This window comes from Anabas testudineus, chromosome 13 (assembly GCF_900324465.2).
Source record: "Anabas testudineus chromosome 13, fAnaTes1.2, whole genome shotgun sequence".
In the NCBI taxonomy this organism is placed as follows: domain Eukaryota; kingdom Metazoa; phylum Chordata; class Actinopteri; order Anabantiformes; family Anabantidae; genus Anabas; species Anabas testudineus.
Window position 1 is genome coordinate 19843774 of NC_046622.1, and position 18812 is coordinate 19862585.

At 37.6% G+C, this 18812-nt stretch overlaps 2 protein-coding genes across 2 annotated transcripts; both read left to right on the forward strand.

Moving 5' to 3' along the window:
* The first annotated feature begins 2439 nt into the window (after positions 1–2439).
* On the forward strand, positions 2440–7216 carry LOC113171798 (extracellular calcium-sensing receptor-like). The gene is made up of 6 exons (XM_026374524.1): positions 2440–2630; positions 2830–3127; positions 3237–4031; positions 4198–4425; positions 4519–4642; positions 6303–7216. Exons 2-6 carry the CDS (start codon positions 2864–2866, stop codon positions 7214–7216), a joined length of 2325 nt encoding a protein of 774 aa, XP_026230309.1. The 5' UTR covers positions 2440–2630; positions 2830–2863.
* Positions 7217–12902: 5686 nt separating this feature from the next.
* LOC113171808 (extracellular calcium-sensing receptor-like) lies at positions 12903–16914 on the forward strand. The gene is made up of 6 exons (XM_026374536.1): positions 12903–13135; positions 13331–13628; positions 13767–14552; positions 14715–14942; positions 15183–15306; positions 16001–16914. Exons 1-6 carry the CDS (start codon positions 12903–12905, stop codon positions 16912–16914), a joined length of 2583 nt encoding a protein of 860 aa, XP_026230321.1.
* The last annotated feature ends 1898 nt before the right edge of the window (positions 16915–18812 follow it).

The following is an 18812-nucleotide window of genomic DNA, read 5'->3' on the forward strand; positions in this document are numbered from 1 at the left end:
TTCCCCCAGCAGAATAACCTATATCAGCATAACTATAAGATGGTTCAGAGTCACCTGATCCATCTCTAACTATAAGCTTTATAAAAAAGGAAAGCTTTAAGTTTAGTCTTAAATGTGGAGAGGGTGTCTGACTCCCGAACCTGAACTGGGAGCTGGTTCCACAGGAGAGGGGCTCGATAGCTAAAGGCTCTGCCACCCATTCTACATTTGGAAACTCAAGACCCCCCCGGAATGCATTAGGGGAACATATATAAAGTGAAAAGAATCGGTCCAAGCACAGATCCCTGTGGAACTCCATAGCTGACTTTGCTGTGCATGGAAGATTCATCATTTACATGTACAAACTGAAATCTATCCGATAGATACGATTTAAACCACTCTAGTACTGTTCCTTTAATCCCAATGACATGTTCCAGTCTGTGTAATAACATGTTGTGATCTATAGTGTCGAATGCAGCACTAAGATCCAACATGACGAGTATAGAGAGTAGACCACTGTCTGATGCTAATAGAAGATCATTAGTGACCTTTACCAGTGCTGTTTATGTACTATGATGTACTCTAAATCCTGACTGGAAATCTTCATACAAGTTATTGCTACGCAGGTGGTCGCACAATTGCTTAGAAATTACCTTTTCAAGAATTTTTGAGATAAAGGGCAGATTGGATATTGGTCTATAATTCACTAAGACCCCTGAGTCCAGAGCAGGCTTTTTGAGTAGGGGCTTGACTGCAGCAACCTTAAAAGCCTGTGGTACGTAGCCTATTTGTAAAGATAGATTGATCTGATCTAATATGGACGTGCTGATCAAATGTAAGACATCTTTGAGGAGTCTAGTCAGGATGGGGTCTAAGAGACATGTTGATGATTTAGAGGAATTAATAACTGAAATTAATACAGAATGATCTACAGGGAGGAAGCAGTCTAAGTACGAGTGTGGTCTTGCAGATTTATCTAGAGTTGTTGTAAAATCCATGCTGTGTGCAGGGAGGATCTGATCAATTTTTTCTCTAGTAGTTATGATTTTATTTGTAAAGAAACTCATAAAATCATTGCAGCTGAGAGTTGACAGAATACTAAGCTCAACAGAGCTATGACTTTTTGTCATCCTGGCCACAGTGCTGAAAAGAAACCTAGGGTTGTTCTTATTTGCCTCTATTATTGAGGAGTAATATGAGGTTCTAGCTTTACGCAGGGCTTTTTTACATATTATTAAACCATCTTTCCAGGCTAGGCAATATTCATCTAAATTTGTAGAATGCCACTTCCTTTCCAGCTTACGTGATTTCTGCTTTAAGCTACGGATTTGTGAATTGTACCATGGAGCTAACTTCCTCGGATTCACTAGCTTCTTTTTCAGAGGAGCAACAGTATCAAGTATTGTTCCGAGTACTATCAACAAGATAGTCCACTTGTGCTGGAGTAACGTTGAAATAACTGCCTTCCTCTGTGTTGGTACATGGCTCTGAAATAAAAGATGGAATCAGTTCCTTAAATTTGTCAACTGCATTTTCACATAAACATCTACTGGACTGGACTGGATACAGGACTAACCGAGCATGTTGAATGTTAAAATCTATAACAACACAATTAAAAGAAGACTCATTAAGTACAGTTTGTTTGGAAGGGTTGCCAGGGGAAAGCCTCTTCTGTCTAAAAAGAACATGGAGGCATGAGGTTCACAAAAGTGCATCTGAACAAACCACAACATTCTAGAGCAATGACCAAGGTGGCGTTGTTTGACCTCAATGCCCAGGACAATGTTTGGTACGAAGGTAGGGGGGGTGATGCAGCTGCTGCAGCTACAGGGCACCTTGCAGTCATTGAGTTGACCACAAACTCCTCTTTATACCAGAATACTCTAGAGGCAAAGGTGAGCCCATCTGTCCCCAAGTTAAGGCTTGGCTAAAACCGTGTGAAAAAAATAAGGTTTTGGAATGGCCCAGTCAAATACTGGTGGGAGCTTAAGAAAGCTGTGCATTAGCATTTGCTTTAAACAAATTAATTTTCTCTAAACCAAACCACAGTGATTTTCTTGTGTAAACCTAACCTTACATATGACTGTGGTCTCAAACCTGAGTCAGTCATACACATAAACCATCCATACACTTCAACTAACTCCATGAAACTCACATTCTCTAATGAATTAATGCTTCATTGTAATACTTGGTATGGGAACATGATCAAGGTTTGTTACAAAAAGATTTGCAGTTGCAGTTTAGTTGAATAGTAACGTAATTTTCATGAGACTCACAGAATGAAAATATCACAGTTTTGTTTCTTTGTTTGTTATTTTTGTTTGTTTTTTTCCAATCCAAAATGTATAAATACCAAGACAAGCTTCAGGTCTACATGTGCATATGATTCCATCCCACAGTTTATTTCTCTCAGACAGTATGACATCTACACAAAGGTGGCCAGAGCAGGGGTGGGCACTTTTACACCTGTTGTTAGTATCATCTTTCTCTCAAGCAGAGGAGCTTGTGTGCAGGCAGAGCGGGGATCCTGAGAACCCCCAGTTATCCACACATGGTGACATCATATTGGGGGGAATTTTCTCTTTCCACAGCAGCTGGAAAGACAGACAGGAAACCTACACACACAAACCACTGCCACTGGAATGCATCAGGTACCGATACAAGGCAGCCACAATAGTATGCCAATCTCAGTATTAGTATTAAAGTGCAATTAATTAATTATAAATTAAATTTGTATTTTTAATTTTCAAAATATTTCCTAGTGAATGTGTTAGTATTATATTGTGTTAATTTGCTATTTTATTATTTTATATTAAATGTTACTACTAGTATAAACACGTCTGTATCAAGCTTGAATTTCAGAGATTTCCAGATTGCCCAGGCTATGCTTTTTGCCATTGAGGAGATTAATAACAGCACAGACCTTTTACCTGGAACTTCTCTAGGATATAAAATGTATGATACATGTGGCTCCATAGCCAGAAGTGTGAGAGTTGCACTGGCCTTAGCCAATGGTAATGAAGCTGTGTCTTCACCATCTGAGGCTCCATGTACTCGATCTGAACAAGTGCAGGCAATAATGGGAGAGACCTCTTCCTCTCCTTGCATGGCTATAGTTACTGTCATCGGACCCTTTCACATCTCCCTGGTGAGCAGATTTAATACATTACTGTATTAATGAAAGAAAAAAACGTACTGCACTTACTTGCAGCATCATGTTTTTTGTTATTTAGTAGGTTATTTCATTTATCTTTTAGATCAGTCCCTTTGCCACCTGTGCTTGTCTCAGTGACAAAACCAAGTACCCATCCTTCCTCAGAACAATACCCAGTGACTATTATCAGAGCAGAGCTCTGGCTCAGTTGGTCAGACACTTTGGTTGGACTTGGGTTGGAGCAATAAGAACCAATGATGATTATGGCAACAAAGGCATGGCTATATTCACAGAAACTGCACAGCAACTGGGAATCTGTTTGGAATATTCTTTATCTTTCTTTAGAACAGATCCACCAGACAAAATACAAAAGATAATTGAAATAATCAAACATTCTACTTCCAAGGTGATTGTTGCTTTCCTCTCTGTCTTTGATATGGACGTATTAATGTTTAAGTTCTCCCAATACAACTTGACTGGGTACCAGTGGGTAGGCAGTGAGGGTTGGATTTTTGACTCACAAACTGCAGAAATGGATAAACACCACATTCTGGATGGTGCCATAGGTCTGGCCATCCCCAAAGCACATGTCAGTGGCATGAAAGAGTTCATATTAAACTTCAAACCAGTCAATTCATCAGGCAATGACATGTTAGCAGAGTTCTGGGAGGCATTATTTAACTGTAAGTTTAAGCAATTAAATTCATTAACAGAGAATCAGAGAGAATGTACTGGATATGAAGATCTGAATCTAATGCAACCCAGCTTCATTGATATGTCACTTATGCCCATATTTAACAATGTCTATAAAGGAGTGTATGCTGTGGCTCATGCACTTCATAAAATTCTTGGTTGTAATGGAACATGCAACTACAAAGTTCAGCTAGATCCATTCATTGTGAGTAAATATTGTGTACCTTTTTTTTTTGCAATACTAACAAAGCTAGATATACAATTTTATACATATGACATATTGTTACAAGTTGTCATGTTTTTAAAGCAATTTTAGGTCATCTTTATTCTTATTCAAGTGTTTGTACCAATATAAATGAATCTTGTTTTAGATTTTACAGCATATAAGAAATATTCATTTCACAACAAAAGAAGGAGAAGACGTTTACTTTAATGAGAATGGAGACCCACCAGCAAAGTATGAAATTATAAACTGGCAGCCAACAGAAAATGGTGTTGTGGACTTTGTCACAGTTGGTCTTTATGATGCATCTTTACCTGCAGACAAACAGCTGAGTCTGCAAAATAAATCTTTAATTTGGGCACAGAACTCAAAACAGGTAACCGTAATTTATGAGAGCATTATTACAAACAGTTTTTAGTTTAAATGTGAGTATTGATACAGTTTTCTCATAGTGACGTTGTTGTGGCAGGTTCCTGTGTCAGTTTGCAGTGAGAAATGTCCCCCAGGAACTCGTAAAGTTCTCCAGAAAGGAAAGCCTGTCTGCTGTTATGACTGTATAAGATGTGCAGAGGGAGAAATAAGCAACACTACAGGTCTAGTAATACTTAATGCAAGGTTTTTACTTTAGTGAAGCACAAAACTGTCATTCTCACATACAAGTCTTAACAAATTAAATAATTTATATATTTATGTTTACATTTACATGTAGTTATTTAACATATGCTATTATCAGAAGCGACTTACAAGTGAGGTCCATGTTAATTTTTAGGATTACACTACAATCTATAATAATTCTAGCTCCCACAAGAAAGTACTGTGTTCTAATTAAATTAGAAAAATAAATAAGCAACACTACAGGTCTAGTAATTCTTAATCTAAGGTTTTCCACTTCAGTGAACCACAAAACAAAGCTGTAATTTTCACATGCCCATGTTTAGAACTACTTTTCTAATTTCCAAAGAAGGAGTATATTACAATAAACACTCACTGGCCATTTTATTAGGTACACCTGTACAATCAAAAGCTATTTAAGACAGCAACAAATTACAAATTTATAAGTTCTCAGTTGTTCTTCTGTTAGTTAGGCGATAATTCTGCTCTTTGTTTATTATTTATTATTAACTTATTGTGAGTGGTGGAGTCATAATGGAGTGCATTCAATTATTAACTCTATTTACATAATAGGACACTCACCTACTGAATTGTGCAGGTGTATCTAATATGGTGACCAGTCCGTGTTCTTACTTTGATTGCTGCTTGCACATAACAGCAATTTTTTTCCTTGTTGCTGTAGTTATTAGTAAATTCTACAGAACAATAGTAAAGTAGAATGTACCGAAATCTTACTTCGCAACAAAAAACAAAGGTAAATCTAAAATCTAAAGTACACACAAAACACAGTATATGTAATAGTTTAAAATCTTATTTCTTAAGCTAAAACTTGAGATAGCACTAGCATATAAGGGTTACGGTTAGGAAAGAAGGTAAAGTGTTGTGGACTACTGTACATTTATGTGACAGTAGAGAGATGATTTTACAATGAATGTTAACACAGGTTGGTCGTCCCATTGATTATTGTTTATTACGTTATATCGTCTGCATAGTCACCAGACCTGGTGTCTGTGAGGCTCTTCACCTCCTCATGTCTCCATGTTTGTCCTCGATTAACAGCATGTTTTTGGTGGACAAACAAAAGAAATGATAATCTACACACTACCCAAAGCCCTTAAATCATGCGATTTACAGCATTTGGTCCCATTTTGGATCGGTACGTGTTCTCACGAGGAGGACCACACTAGAGTTCGCTAGATGATGCGGATCGAGATCACCTCTCTTTGAGGGTCTTGGTGTGGTTGTTTTGGTGCGCACTCGAGTGCGATTACCATCTTCACACCAGATAAAACAAACTGCACCAAGAGGGAAAACAAACTTGAGTTCAATTCAATCAAACTAAAGCCTGTAGGTGGGAAAGCACCCTAAGTCAGACTTTGGGAAAGACCTTGAAAGTACTTCTTCACAATAAGTGTTGGAACTATTTTTGAAATATTTGAAAGAAGATACATAGCTTTTGTATATATTAAAGTAAAAATAATGCTCACGCCATTGGCATTTTGATCTAGTCATTCATCTGGCATCTGGTAATATACTGTCAGTATATGCTTGGATCAATGCAAAAAAACAAACAAAAAAAAAAAAACACTGAAACTATAATACTCAAAAAGTTTTAACATCTGCTTTATTATTATTTTTCAGATTCTATCACCTGTGTGCAATGTCAGCCTGAATTCTGGTCCAATGACAGAAGAGATGCCTGTTTAAAGAAGGAAGCAGAGTTTCTATCATATGAAGAAATTATGGGAGCACTGCTCACTGCAGCATCTTTATTTGGAACATGCATGACTGCTGTTGTAGCATTCATCTTCTTCAGATACAGGAAAACGCCTATTGTCAGGGCCAACAACTCTGAACTGAGCTTCCTGCTGCTCTTCTCCTTGACTCTGTGTTTCCTGTGTTCTCTGACCTTTATCGGCCGACCCTCTGAGTGGTCCTGCATGCTGAGACACACAGCATTCGGCATCACCTTTGTCCTCTGCATCTCTTGTGTTCTGGGGAAAACTATGGTGGTGTTAATGGCCTTCAAGGCCTCACTTCCAGGCAGTAATGTGATGAAATGGTTTGGACCAACACAGCAGAGACTCAGTGTTCTGGCTTTCACTCTCATCCAGGTTGTAATATGTATCCTCTGGTTAACAATTTCTCCTCCTTTTCCATTTAAGAACTTTAAAGAAATCAAAGACAAAATCATCTTAGAATGTGCTCTGGGTTCAACTGTAGGATTTTGGGCTGTACTTGGGTACATAGGCCTTCTGGCCTCTTTCTGTTTCATTCTTGCTTTTCTGGCTCGGAAACTACCTGATAACTTCAATGAGGCCAAATTTATCACCTTCAGCATGTTGATCTTCTGTGCAGTGTGGATCACGTTTATTCCAGCTTATGTCAGCTCTCCTGGGAAGTTCAGTGTTGCTGTAGAGATATTTGCTATTCTGGCCTCCAGTTTTGGACTGTTAATTTGTATTTTTATTCCAAAATGTTATATTATCTTACTGAGACCAGAGAAGAATACAAAAAAGAATATGATGGTAAAAGGTGCACAAAAGATATCTTAAAACCTAAACAAAATATAGAAAGAACAATATACAATATACTTTTTACAAAATAATGTGCATAACATAAATTATGCATTTTTCCACACTATAATATGGATATTACATCATTGCAGTGTTTTATACAATTATATCATCCAATATATGTAAATATATGTAATTCAGTACAAATTAAGGTTACTTAACTAAAATACAATACACATACATACACAATACATATATTACACTATAAATAAATAAATATAAATATACTATGAAATCTACAGTATAGTTATACATATATAATATAATAAAGGATAATATAAAACAGAATATTATGTTTGTGAATAGTTTTGATGTACCACTGCAATATTTCACTATATATCATTCATTTTTATATGGGGGTGGCAGCATTTTAATAGAACATTTTTTAAAATCAGATAAACCATTAGACTTGCAAGTCACCTTTCTGTCATATTTGCTCTTGGACATTGTTCACCTTGCATACCAGCTGTTGTTTATGTCACCTACTTTGCAATGTATATGTTGTTCATATATGTTAACTGTTCACCTTTTACCGATCTCTCCAGTGATGGCTGACAAAGTAAATTGCATTTTTGCTTCACCTTTCACAACTAGCAGATTTTGCCTATTCTCCAGCTTTATAACTAAACACTATGTTTATAGTAATATGAGCTGAACTTAGAAGAAAAGAACATACTTGATAAATTCATCCTATAATAACTTGTAGTAATTATTTTACCTAATCATATCAATACACCAAGTGCATTTTGAAAAGTGCACTGTTGCAAGTACAAATATGATTCATGAGTAAGGTCATATTTTAGCTTCGAATATGCATCCTAGCTACAGCCATTGTAGTCAGTGCACAGGCCTGACACATGTCAGACTGGAGCCTCTGACTCAACCTCTTCATTTCTTGCCCTATTCTACTAATAATAATTTCATTGATAAGACAACCAAAATATTTATATATATCAAAAACAACAAAAAATGATGTGGAACTTGACTTGATTAGATTTTGGTGGTCAAATGTCAGACATCATGGTCACAGTGATCTCACGCTGATGTGATACCTCAATATCTCTTTAGAGAAATTTTAATACATCTGGTATGTATGTCCAGAGAGACTCATGGATAGCCTTATTAGGGTACTGTATGAATCTGGACAGAGATGTAACCTGATTGGTTAGCAAAAGCATACACTGCTACTTGGTAAGTTCTAGTTCAATAAGGAGAGATCAGTAGAGTCTATAAAATATTTATTGCATGATCACAAAGAGATAGTTGACAGATAGACCCCAGTTAGGAGAGCAGCTTTGCAACTCCTAGGTTAGCCAAGATAGGAAATAGGAAGAAACCCCACAAAGTAAGAAATCTTATGGTGTAGTGGAAGATTTAATCTGTAATATATCCTCCTATATAAAAGGAGGAGGCCTAAGGCCAAAAGAGCGAGAAAGGAGGAGGCCAATGTGAGAAAGGAGTCAACTGGCAATTGATTGTTAGTTGACCATCAAAAGCATAAAGAAACCTCAAACTATATTGAATGAATAAGTGAAAATGGAACAGAAACAACCACCACCAGCTATATGAGACACTTACTAAAGGTGTTTATGGCTTCAGAATCTCACAAGCGGAAAGCAGCAAACAATCTCCAGGCAAAATCAGAGGAATTAATAGCTGAAGGAGCCAAACTTTGTCTCATATAATACGTTGCTGACTTTTAGAGACTAAGTAAAGGTATGTGTACATGCAAGGCTTGTGCAAATCAACACTCCCTCTCTCAACAGAGGTGGAGGACTTAGACACAACATGTCTTCTATTTATCATGCTGCCCTTTCATCTATCCCGAAAAAGGCCAGAACCAGTTCACACCTGCACCAGGTTGGACACACTTAACGACCCATTTAGGTGTTGAGAGGGGGTGGGAAGAGGTGTGACCATTACATCCTTCACATCTCCCCCATCTTTTGTTTCACCTAACGAGCCTATTCAGGGCAAGGGGTGGAGTGAAACCAGTCTTGGAGCATAAATTTGTGGCCTCTAACCAACTATCTTCAGACTGAAGAAGCTACTTTGATGAGTAGCGAAACATTTCAACTAACTAAAGGAAGTCCAGTTGCCATGACTCAACTTTCAAACATACTTTAATGAAATAATAGAATCAATGTCAATTTATAACATTGACGAATTCCAATCAGTTTTTTTGCAAACATCACAGCACAGAGACCACCCTACTAAAAGTGAAATGATATTGGCCTGCGATGCTGGTATGTGCTCTGTTCTTGTCCTCCTTGATCTTAGTGCTGCTTTTTATACAGTAAATCACCACATTTTGTAGGGCCGACTAAAGCACTGGGCTGGAATAAAAGTTACTGCACTGGACTGATTCTCTTTATACCTGTCCAATAGATAATTTAGTTTTTTCATTAATGCCTGCAAGTCATCTTTTTCTCCTGTAAAGTACAGAGTCCCTCGAGGTTTAGTACTGGGGCCAATCTTGTTCTCTCTGTACATGCTCCCTTTAGGACATTTTACTCGTAAACACGGTGTTCCTTTCCATTACTATGCTGGTGACACTCAGCTGTACTGTCCCTTTAAGATCTCAGACCATGGAGGACTGAGTTTCCTACATGAGTGTATAAATGAGATAAAAAGTTGGATGGCTCAAAATTTCTTGCAACTGAATTCTGACAAAAGGGTTAGGGTATGGCCCTGCATGGCCTTCCCCCCAGCTATATATCCCTGTTGTTAAAGCCTTATGAGCCTGCACATAGCCTGAGATCCTCTGGTAGAAATCTTCTGTATGTCCCTGATGTTAGAATGACAACTAGAGGTGACAGAATTTTTACAGTTAGAGCCCCCAAACTCTGGAACAAATTACCTGAGAAAATAAGATCAGCTGACTCAGTAACATCTTTTAAATCTCTCCTTAAAACATACCTCTACCGGCGAGCCTTTTCTGATCTTCTTTAAACAGAGACAAATCTTCCTTTAGAACGACTTCCCATTAACTTAGATGAATGTCTTTCTTTTGGAACTGATATTTTTAAGGACTGATGTTGTAGTTGTTGTAAGTTTTGTTTGTATTATTGCTTTGTTTTGTTTGTTTGTTTGTTTATTGTTTCCTGCACCCCAACCGGTCGAGGCAGATGGCCGTCTAACTTGAACCTGGTGCTGCTCGAGGTTTCATCCTCTAGGGGGAGTTTTTCCTCTCCACTGTTTTCCTAGTGCTTGCTCAAGTTGGTCTTGGTGGGCTATATGTGTTTTTGTCTCTTTTGTGAAGCACTTAACACGTAACGTGTTTAGAAAAGTGCTCTAAAAATTTGTATTATTATTTATTATTAAGATGCTGACTACGGCTCCATTGTCTGCAATGCCAGAAGTGCAGATTTTGAACAAAATAAAAGATGGGGACAATGCTGAAAACCCAGATAGCCAGCTATCTGCAAACCACATGCCCTGATAGTACCCCATCAAACAGCAAAGTTTGAGTGACCAAGCAAGAACAGGAGCTGGTGTTTAGTAATCTTTGAGCTAGAGATAAAAAGAATTAGTAACTTCACGAATGCACTGTAATTTCTCAGATGGAAGAGAAGTTTTCATCTTAACACTGTCAAAGGTTATGCCCAGAAATTGTAACGTGGATGCGAAGTCAATAATTTTTTCTTCTGATAAGGGGCTACCTTAAGGATGAAAAGTGGATTTGGGTCCATGCTGACTCTCCTTTAGGCCACTTTGAAAGGTGGTATCACAGGCCATGTGAGTTTGCACCTCCATCTGTGTAAAAGATCCGGGCGACAGGGGAGGGGTGTAAAATTTTGATGACGTTTTATTGTGAGCGCAGCTACTGTTATTTCTCTTGAAAGATTCTCTCATGTACAATAGAGGAGAAATAGCATTTGCAACATACAACCCATTTGTTACCTATTTCTTTAAGAACCTAACAGCAACGCATGAGTACCTAACAGCACTACCCAGAGTGGCTTACACAAGAAGGACAGTACTTGGACAGAGTCTTGTGAAGCTTGCCTTTGTCCTTTTGAGACAATGCACCTGAATTCTTATCTTAGGGAGTCAGACAGAATGTTCCAGCATGGACTTCATCTAAAAGAAACCAACTGCAATTATAATGCCAAACATCTACCTCCCATCTAAAAGCCTATAAAAAGAACTGTATGTGCTAGATACTTTGAGTGTGCCTCTGTCAGTTGCTGTGCCGGTGAAGCTCAGAGGTGGTCCTGAGAAGTTTATTTAAGAATCTTCCTATCACCAAGGGACAAGGCCGAAACACAGTTTTGGATATTCATGATCTCTTCACTAAAAACAAGCATAAAGGGTTGAAGGTGCATTAATGATTAATGTATTGAGCAGCTTGCACAACTGGAAAGTCACGATCAATGCATAAAGATATATCCAGGCAGTGTATATACTCATACATTTTTTTAGGGGAAATCATAACAGAATTATCTCAAGGCACTTCACAAAATAAGAAATGAATCTTATAAACTTATAGAGAGCACCAAACATCCCTCCTTGAGCAAGCACTGGGCAACAGTGGCGAGGAAAAACTCCCTTTAATCAAACCTCCAGCAGAACCTTGCTGACGGTGGTTAGCCACCTGCCTTAACCGGTTGGGTTGAGACAGCTAGCAGGAACAGATAGGGCATGATCAGGGAGAATACCAGCAGCCTCCCAGTGCATTCAGACAGTGGGTACTGAAACATTCAGCCTCCTCCAATGATGAGGCCCAAGAAGAAGGATATTAGGCACAAGAGAGAAAGGGAGCTGTGGTCTCGTCGGTAGAACTATATGGGCTGCACTGAAATACTGGGTTTATTAGTTAATTTAGACTAAAACACTCCCATCTATCAAGTACTGGTACACGTACGAGTCCCTGCCACTAATTGATCTTAGGGCGTATAAATGTGTTTGAAGTTTTGATTTAAAAATCTCGACAGATTGGAACTGTCTGAGAATGTGGAATATTAGGGGTCAAGAGATCAGACATAGGTATGAAGGGGCATTATGATTCATGACTTTCTATGTCATCAAAACATTTATGACAACAGCATGGCTTTGCAGTAGAAGACTATGCGATTTAGATATTTGATGTTTACTAGGCTTTGTTGTAGAAAAAAAAGAGTTTCTGAGATTTGTAAATCACTGAATTCTGTTTGACGTAGATTTAACATAGTATCTCATCTTTTTTTAGAATTGGGGTTCTATAAACACATTATAATTGTGCATTTTTAGGGCACATTAAATACTGTGCATTTATTTATGCATTTTTCCTTCAGCAATACCCTTCCATTAAAACAAACAGGAGCTGGCAAGAAGATATTGTAAAAATACTGTCCTGGCTATTTCAGCCATTATGCTTTTATAAATGCAATGTCTTCATTATTTTGCCTTCCATGTCTTAGTATATGGTCCATGCCAATGAAAGAAAGAAAAACTTTCTAAAATAAAAACAAAATTAATAATTAAATTTGCTTGTTCAATCAGATGTGATAAGACCCCCTCAAAATCTTTTACTTCATAGACACCTCCTTCTTCTCACCCCATATTCACATAAAACATCCCTTTTTTTTTAGGGTCAATCAACTAGTATAAATATCAACACAAACTTTTGAACTACATTAAGGAACATGTGATTTTACCCAGCTGTGTATTTCTATTGGACAGTATGACATCCACACAGAGGTGGCCTATGCAAGGCTGGGCACTTTTACATCTCTTGTTGGTGGTATCTTTCTCTCAGGCAGATGAGCTGGTGTGCAGGCAGAGGGGTGATCCAGAGAATCCTGAGTTATCTAAAGACGGTGACATTATTCTAGGTGGAATATTTTCTTTCCACAGTAGCTGGAAAGACAGAGAGGATACCTACACGTACAAACCACTGCCACTGGAATGCATCAGGTACAGATATATAATGGATATAGAATTTGACCAAACCGAGTATTACATTTTAAAATTATGTCTGAATTATGATATTTAAAGAGTGTGTGTGTTTGTGTCTGTTATTGTCATCAAATAATTTGGTTTTTGTAATATGTAGATTTCAGTCTAGGTTTCTAATGCTAGTACAAAACTTTAAAATTTGTGAATATCAAGTTTGAATTTCAGAGATTTCCAGATTGCTCAGGCTATGCTTTTTGCCATTGAGGAGATTAATAACAGAACAGACCTACTACCTGGCATCTCTCTGGGATATAAGATATATGATACTTGTGGCTCCATGGCCAGAAGTGTGAAAGCTGCACTGGCCTTAGCTAATGGTAATGAAGTTATGTCTGTACCCTCCATGGCTCCATGTTCCAAATCTGCACAAGTGCAGGCAATTATGGGAGAAACCTCTTCCTCTCCTTGCATGGCGATAGCTACTGTCATCGGACCCTTTCTCATCCCACTAGTAGGTCATTTGTAAACTTATACATTTAACATTATGTTTATGTAATAGGTTACTTCAGCTGTTGATAGCAAATGCGACTTCATGAATGTTTTATACTTTACATCTTCATGTATGTAGAATATTTCCTTTTATTTTTAGATTAGTCCCTTTGCCACCTGTGCTTGTCTCAGTGACAAAACCAAGTACCCATCCTTCCTTAGAACAATACCCAGTGATTACTATCAGAGCAGAGCTCTGGCTCAGTTGGTCAAGCGTTTTGGTTGGACTTGGGTTGGAGCTATTAGAACCAATGATGATTATGGCAATAATGGTATGGCTATATTCACAGAAACTGCACAGCAGCTGGGAATCTGTCTGGAATATTCTGTATCTTTCTTTAGAACAGATCCACCAAACAAAATACAAAATATAATTGACATTATCAAGCTTTCAACTTCCAAGGTGATTGTTGCTTTTCTTTCCGTCTTGGATTTGGATGTACTAATTTATATGTTGTCCCTCCACAATCTGACTGGGTACCAGTGGGTAGGCAGTGAGGCCTGGATCTTTGATTCCCAAATTGCAGAAATGGACAAGCATCATATTCTGGACGGTGCCATAGGGATGGCCATCCCCAAATCACATGTCAAAGGCATTAGAGAGTTCATATTAGATGTAAAGCCAATAAATAATGCCATGTTGACAGAGTTCTGGGAGGTATTATTTAATTGTCGGTTCAAGCAGTCAACTTCGTCTTCAGAGAATATGAGAAAATGTACTGGACATGAAGATTTGAGGGAACTGCAGCCAAGCTTCATTGACATGTCACTTATGCCCATATTTAACAATATCTATAAAGGAGTGTATGCTGTGGCTCATGCACTTAATGATATTCTTGCCTGTAATAAAACATGTAACTACAAGGCGCAGCTAGATCCATTAACAGTGAGTGAATATTTACACGTATTTAAATTCTGTTCTGCAATAAGTCTATAAAATGATAACATTTTGATAAAGGATATTGTTCTAGTCCATTGACTAGACTATGCTGTTAAACCAAAACAACGTTTTTTTCTGTAATAATTAACTGAATGCATATTATTCTAGATTTTACACTACACAAAAACAATTCATTTCACAACAAAGGAAGAAGATGAAGTTTACTTTAATGAGAATGGAGACCCACCAGCAAAATATGAAATTATAAACTGGCAGCCAACAGAAAATGGTGTTGTGGACTTTGTCACAGTTGGTCTTTATGATGCATCTTTACCTGCAGACAAACAGCTGACCCTGCAAAATAAGTCTTTATTTTGGGCACAGAACTCAAAACAGGTAAGTTATTATTTGATCATTATAATTTTTAACTACAGATCTAGATTTACATTCACATTTACATTTAGTCATTTGACAGATGGAAGGGAAACAAAATAATCTAAGCCAAGCAGAAAAAACATTAAAAGAACATCATACAATTGTCAAAAATTATAACAATGAAATGAATTAAACTCAGGTTTGCAAGGCCTACATACTTACAATAAGTGCTGTTTTGTCATAGTGATGTTGTTCATACAGGTTCCTGTGTCAGTTTGCAGTGAGAAATGTCCCCCAGGAACTCGCAAAGTTCTCCAGAAAGGAAAGCCTGTCTGCTGCTATGACTGTATAAGATGTGCAGAGGGAGAAATAAGCAACAATACAGGTCTAGTAATAGTGGCCTACTTGTATTATTATTTTATTATTGATTAATATGTAATTTAAGGTTTGCAATTAGGTCCCTCGCATATATATATGTATAAAATATATCTAAAACTCAAAGTATCTAACACACACAGTTCTTTTTATGGATTTCAGATGGGAGGCAGATGTTTTTCTCTTTGTAACTAAAGACGTAACAAATGGCAATCGTAACATGCAGTTGGCTGTCGTTTCAAGGGGATTTCCATGCTTTCCATGCATATCTGACACCCTGAGTTAAAAGTCTTGTAAAATGCTTTACAAGAATCACTTCAAGTTATGCTGTTTCATGAGTAACAAATGTAAAAGGATAAATCTGTACAATTTTTCTAACAGTAGTATATATTTTAGCATGGTTACATTGCCTAGTTTTGTTTCTACATTTAACAAAATGTTTTTATATAATGAATGAGAACATTTTCACAGAGGTGGTCAAGTTTGTCTTGTTTTCAGCAACGTACATAAAAATGTAACTTTTTAACATTATCATGATATATTCCAAATTTTAACACGTTTGCCATCTCACACTTTAAATAATTACTCAAAAGTCAGTAAACAAAATTCAATCTTTTTTTTTATATGAATAGATTTAATCAAAAAATACATCACTGGCACCAACACTCAGCAATATTAACATCTGCTTTATTATTACTTGTCAGATTCTATCACCTGTGTGCAATGTCAGCCTGAATTCTGGTCCAATGAAAGAAGAGATACCTGTGTAAAGAAGGAAGCAGAGTTTCTATCATATGAAGAAATTATGGGAGCACTGCTCACTGCAGCATCTTTATTTGGAACATGCATGACTGCTGTTGTAGCATTCATCTTCTTCAGATACAGGAAAACTCCTATTGTCAGGGCCAACAACTCTGAGCTGAGCTTCCTGCTGCTCTTCTCCTTGACTCTGTGTTTCCTGTGTTCTCTGACCTTTATCGGCCGACCCTCTGAGTGGTCCTGCATGCTGAGACACACAGCATTCGGCATCACCTTTGTCCTCTGTATCTCTTGTGTTCTGGGGAAAACTATGGTGGTATTAATGGCCTTCAGGGCTTCACTTCCAGGCAGTAATGTGATGAAATGGTTTGGACCAACACAGCAGAGACTCAGTGTTCTGGCTTTCACTCTCATCCAGGTTGTTATATGTATCCTCTGGTTAACAATTTCTCCTCCTTTTCCATTTAAGAACTTTAAAGAAATCAAAGACAAAATCATCTTAGAATGTGCTCTGGGTTCAACTGTAGGATTTTGGGCTGTACTTGGGTACATAGGCCTTCTGGCCTCTTTCTGTTTCATTCTTGCTTTTCTGGCTCGGAAACTACCTGATAACTTCAATGAGGCCAAATTTATCACCTTCAGCATGTTGATCTTCTGTGCAGTGTGGATCACTTTTATTCCAGCTTATGTCAGCTCTCCTGGGAAGTTCAGTGTTGCTGTAGAGATATTTGCTATTCTGGCCTCCAGTTTTGGACTGTTAATTTGTATTTTCATTCCAAAATGTTATATTATCTTACTGAGACCAGAGAAGAATACAAAAAAGAACATGATGGGGAAAGGAGCAGTAAAGACAACCTAAAACTATCAAAAAATATAAAATCAAATATAATATAGTGGCAAAAACATTCTCGTTTATTTATCCCTTTTTTAGCTGAAATGTAAAACAAAGAACAAAATTAGAACAGATCATTGAACACATGAGGCATGATAATGAGCATGAGCAGCCAGATTTTTATTGCCTCTCGTGCTTCATATCCAAAATAGTGCATATCCAGTACAGATTATTGCATCTTGCTCTACAGCTCTCCAAAGATATAATGTAACAGTGGCTCTGCCAAACACGTTTGGCCAAATTCATGGTTAGGATTGAACAAACCAATCTCTCAAAAAGGCTCTTCCCACATATTCCAAACAATCACTAAATCATCCAAATAAACTGCACCGCCAGGCAAACCAGAAACAATCTAATCCCACATGTTGTTTGTGCCCTGCTCAACCCAAATGGCAGTATAAACCACAAACAAGAAGGCATAAAGTAAGAACAAATACCTCTCGGCATTTAGAGAGTAGCACCTGCCAATAAGACTTGCACTTGCATTATAACTACATGGCTGACCTTTTTTCGCTGCCATATTGCTATAGTAAAAACTCTTAAAACGCATCGTTGGCTGTTTATCCCCTTTACTTCATTTAGTAGTGTATTTAACACTTATTATATCCACTGGGTGGCTCTGTATATTAATGATTCTTTAGAAAATGTGGTTGACTGCTTGGTTTACTTGCCAGTGTAAGCAGTACGTGTAAACAGTCCATCTCAAGTCACTATTTTCTTATTTTGTACCCATTGTCTAACCATTGCTAGAATTTCAATTTGTAAGCTACACAAACATAATTATTTTAAAATGTTTGCCTACTTGTGAACACATTACATATATGAATTCTGATTCATAATTGCAATTGTCTAAGCTTTAGCTTTTGTACTTTTGAGATAGAGCTGTCTAAAGCAACCCATGCAGATCTGGATGGCACATTAGGGTCACTAATTTGATTTGATTTCATAGTTACACAAAATCATACAGCTTCAATATTTATATTGTATGAATCTGTACAATTGTGTTAACATTTGGATAATTATATGTCAAAATAGACAGTTTGTAATATGTGGTTCACCTCACACACACACACACACTACTACTCAAAGCTAGCTAGATAGATACAACTCCTATGACATTCTGTAAAGAGATGTATTATTTATGTATTGCTGTATTTGCTACTGTAATGTAATAATAACCGTGCCGTTTGTTCCTTATTGTATCATCTTACAGGAATAATGCAATCAAAATATTCCACGCCCAATAAAGAAAAACAGGTTAGATAGATAGATACATAAAGTCCCTTCAGACACCATTGAAAATCCCTTTCCTCATTCTGCAAAGCTGAAACAAAAAAAGTGGGCCAATAGGGATATTCCTATATTTACTGTGCCTGTGCTTGTTGTGCCTAACAGTTTCTCAGTCAGTCCAGGAGGAAGAAAGGACACTCTTTCGAGGACAGCTTCTTTTGAGTATTGCAAGAAACTTTGACATTGCCCAGATGAGTACCTGTCTGTAGTATACATACTAACCTGTACTCAATTCAACAGGCAGGTGTATCTAACAAAACCACAGCTTTTAAAATTGAAGATTTCCTGTGACTGTTGCTGTATATGGGCATGTTCCAGTTCCCCACTATTGAAGATTAGAGTCACGCTTCCCACCAGTGGCAGACACCATGTCAGTGAAGCGTTTCCAGGTTCTCAGAAGACATGTCCACTTCAACGACAACTTCCAGACAGAGGGCAGTACTGATCACTACTCCAAGATCTGTCCTCTCTTTGACATGTTCAGACAACAATACCTCCTGATTCCTGCCACCAACCAGCATGGTATTGACAAAGTGATGGTAGTGTACAAAGTTACCTGAGCTGGCAACTTCTGT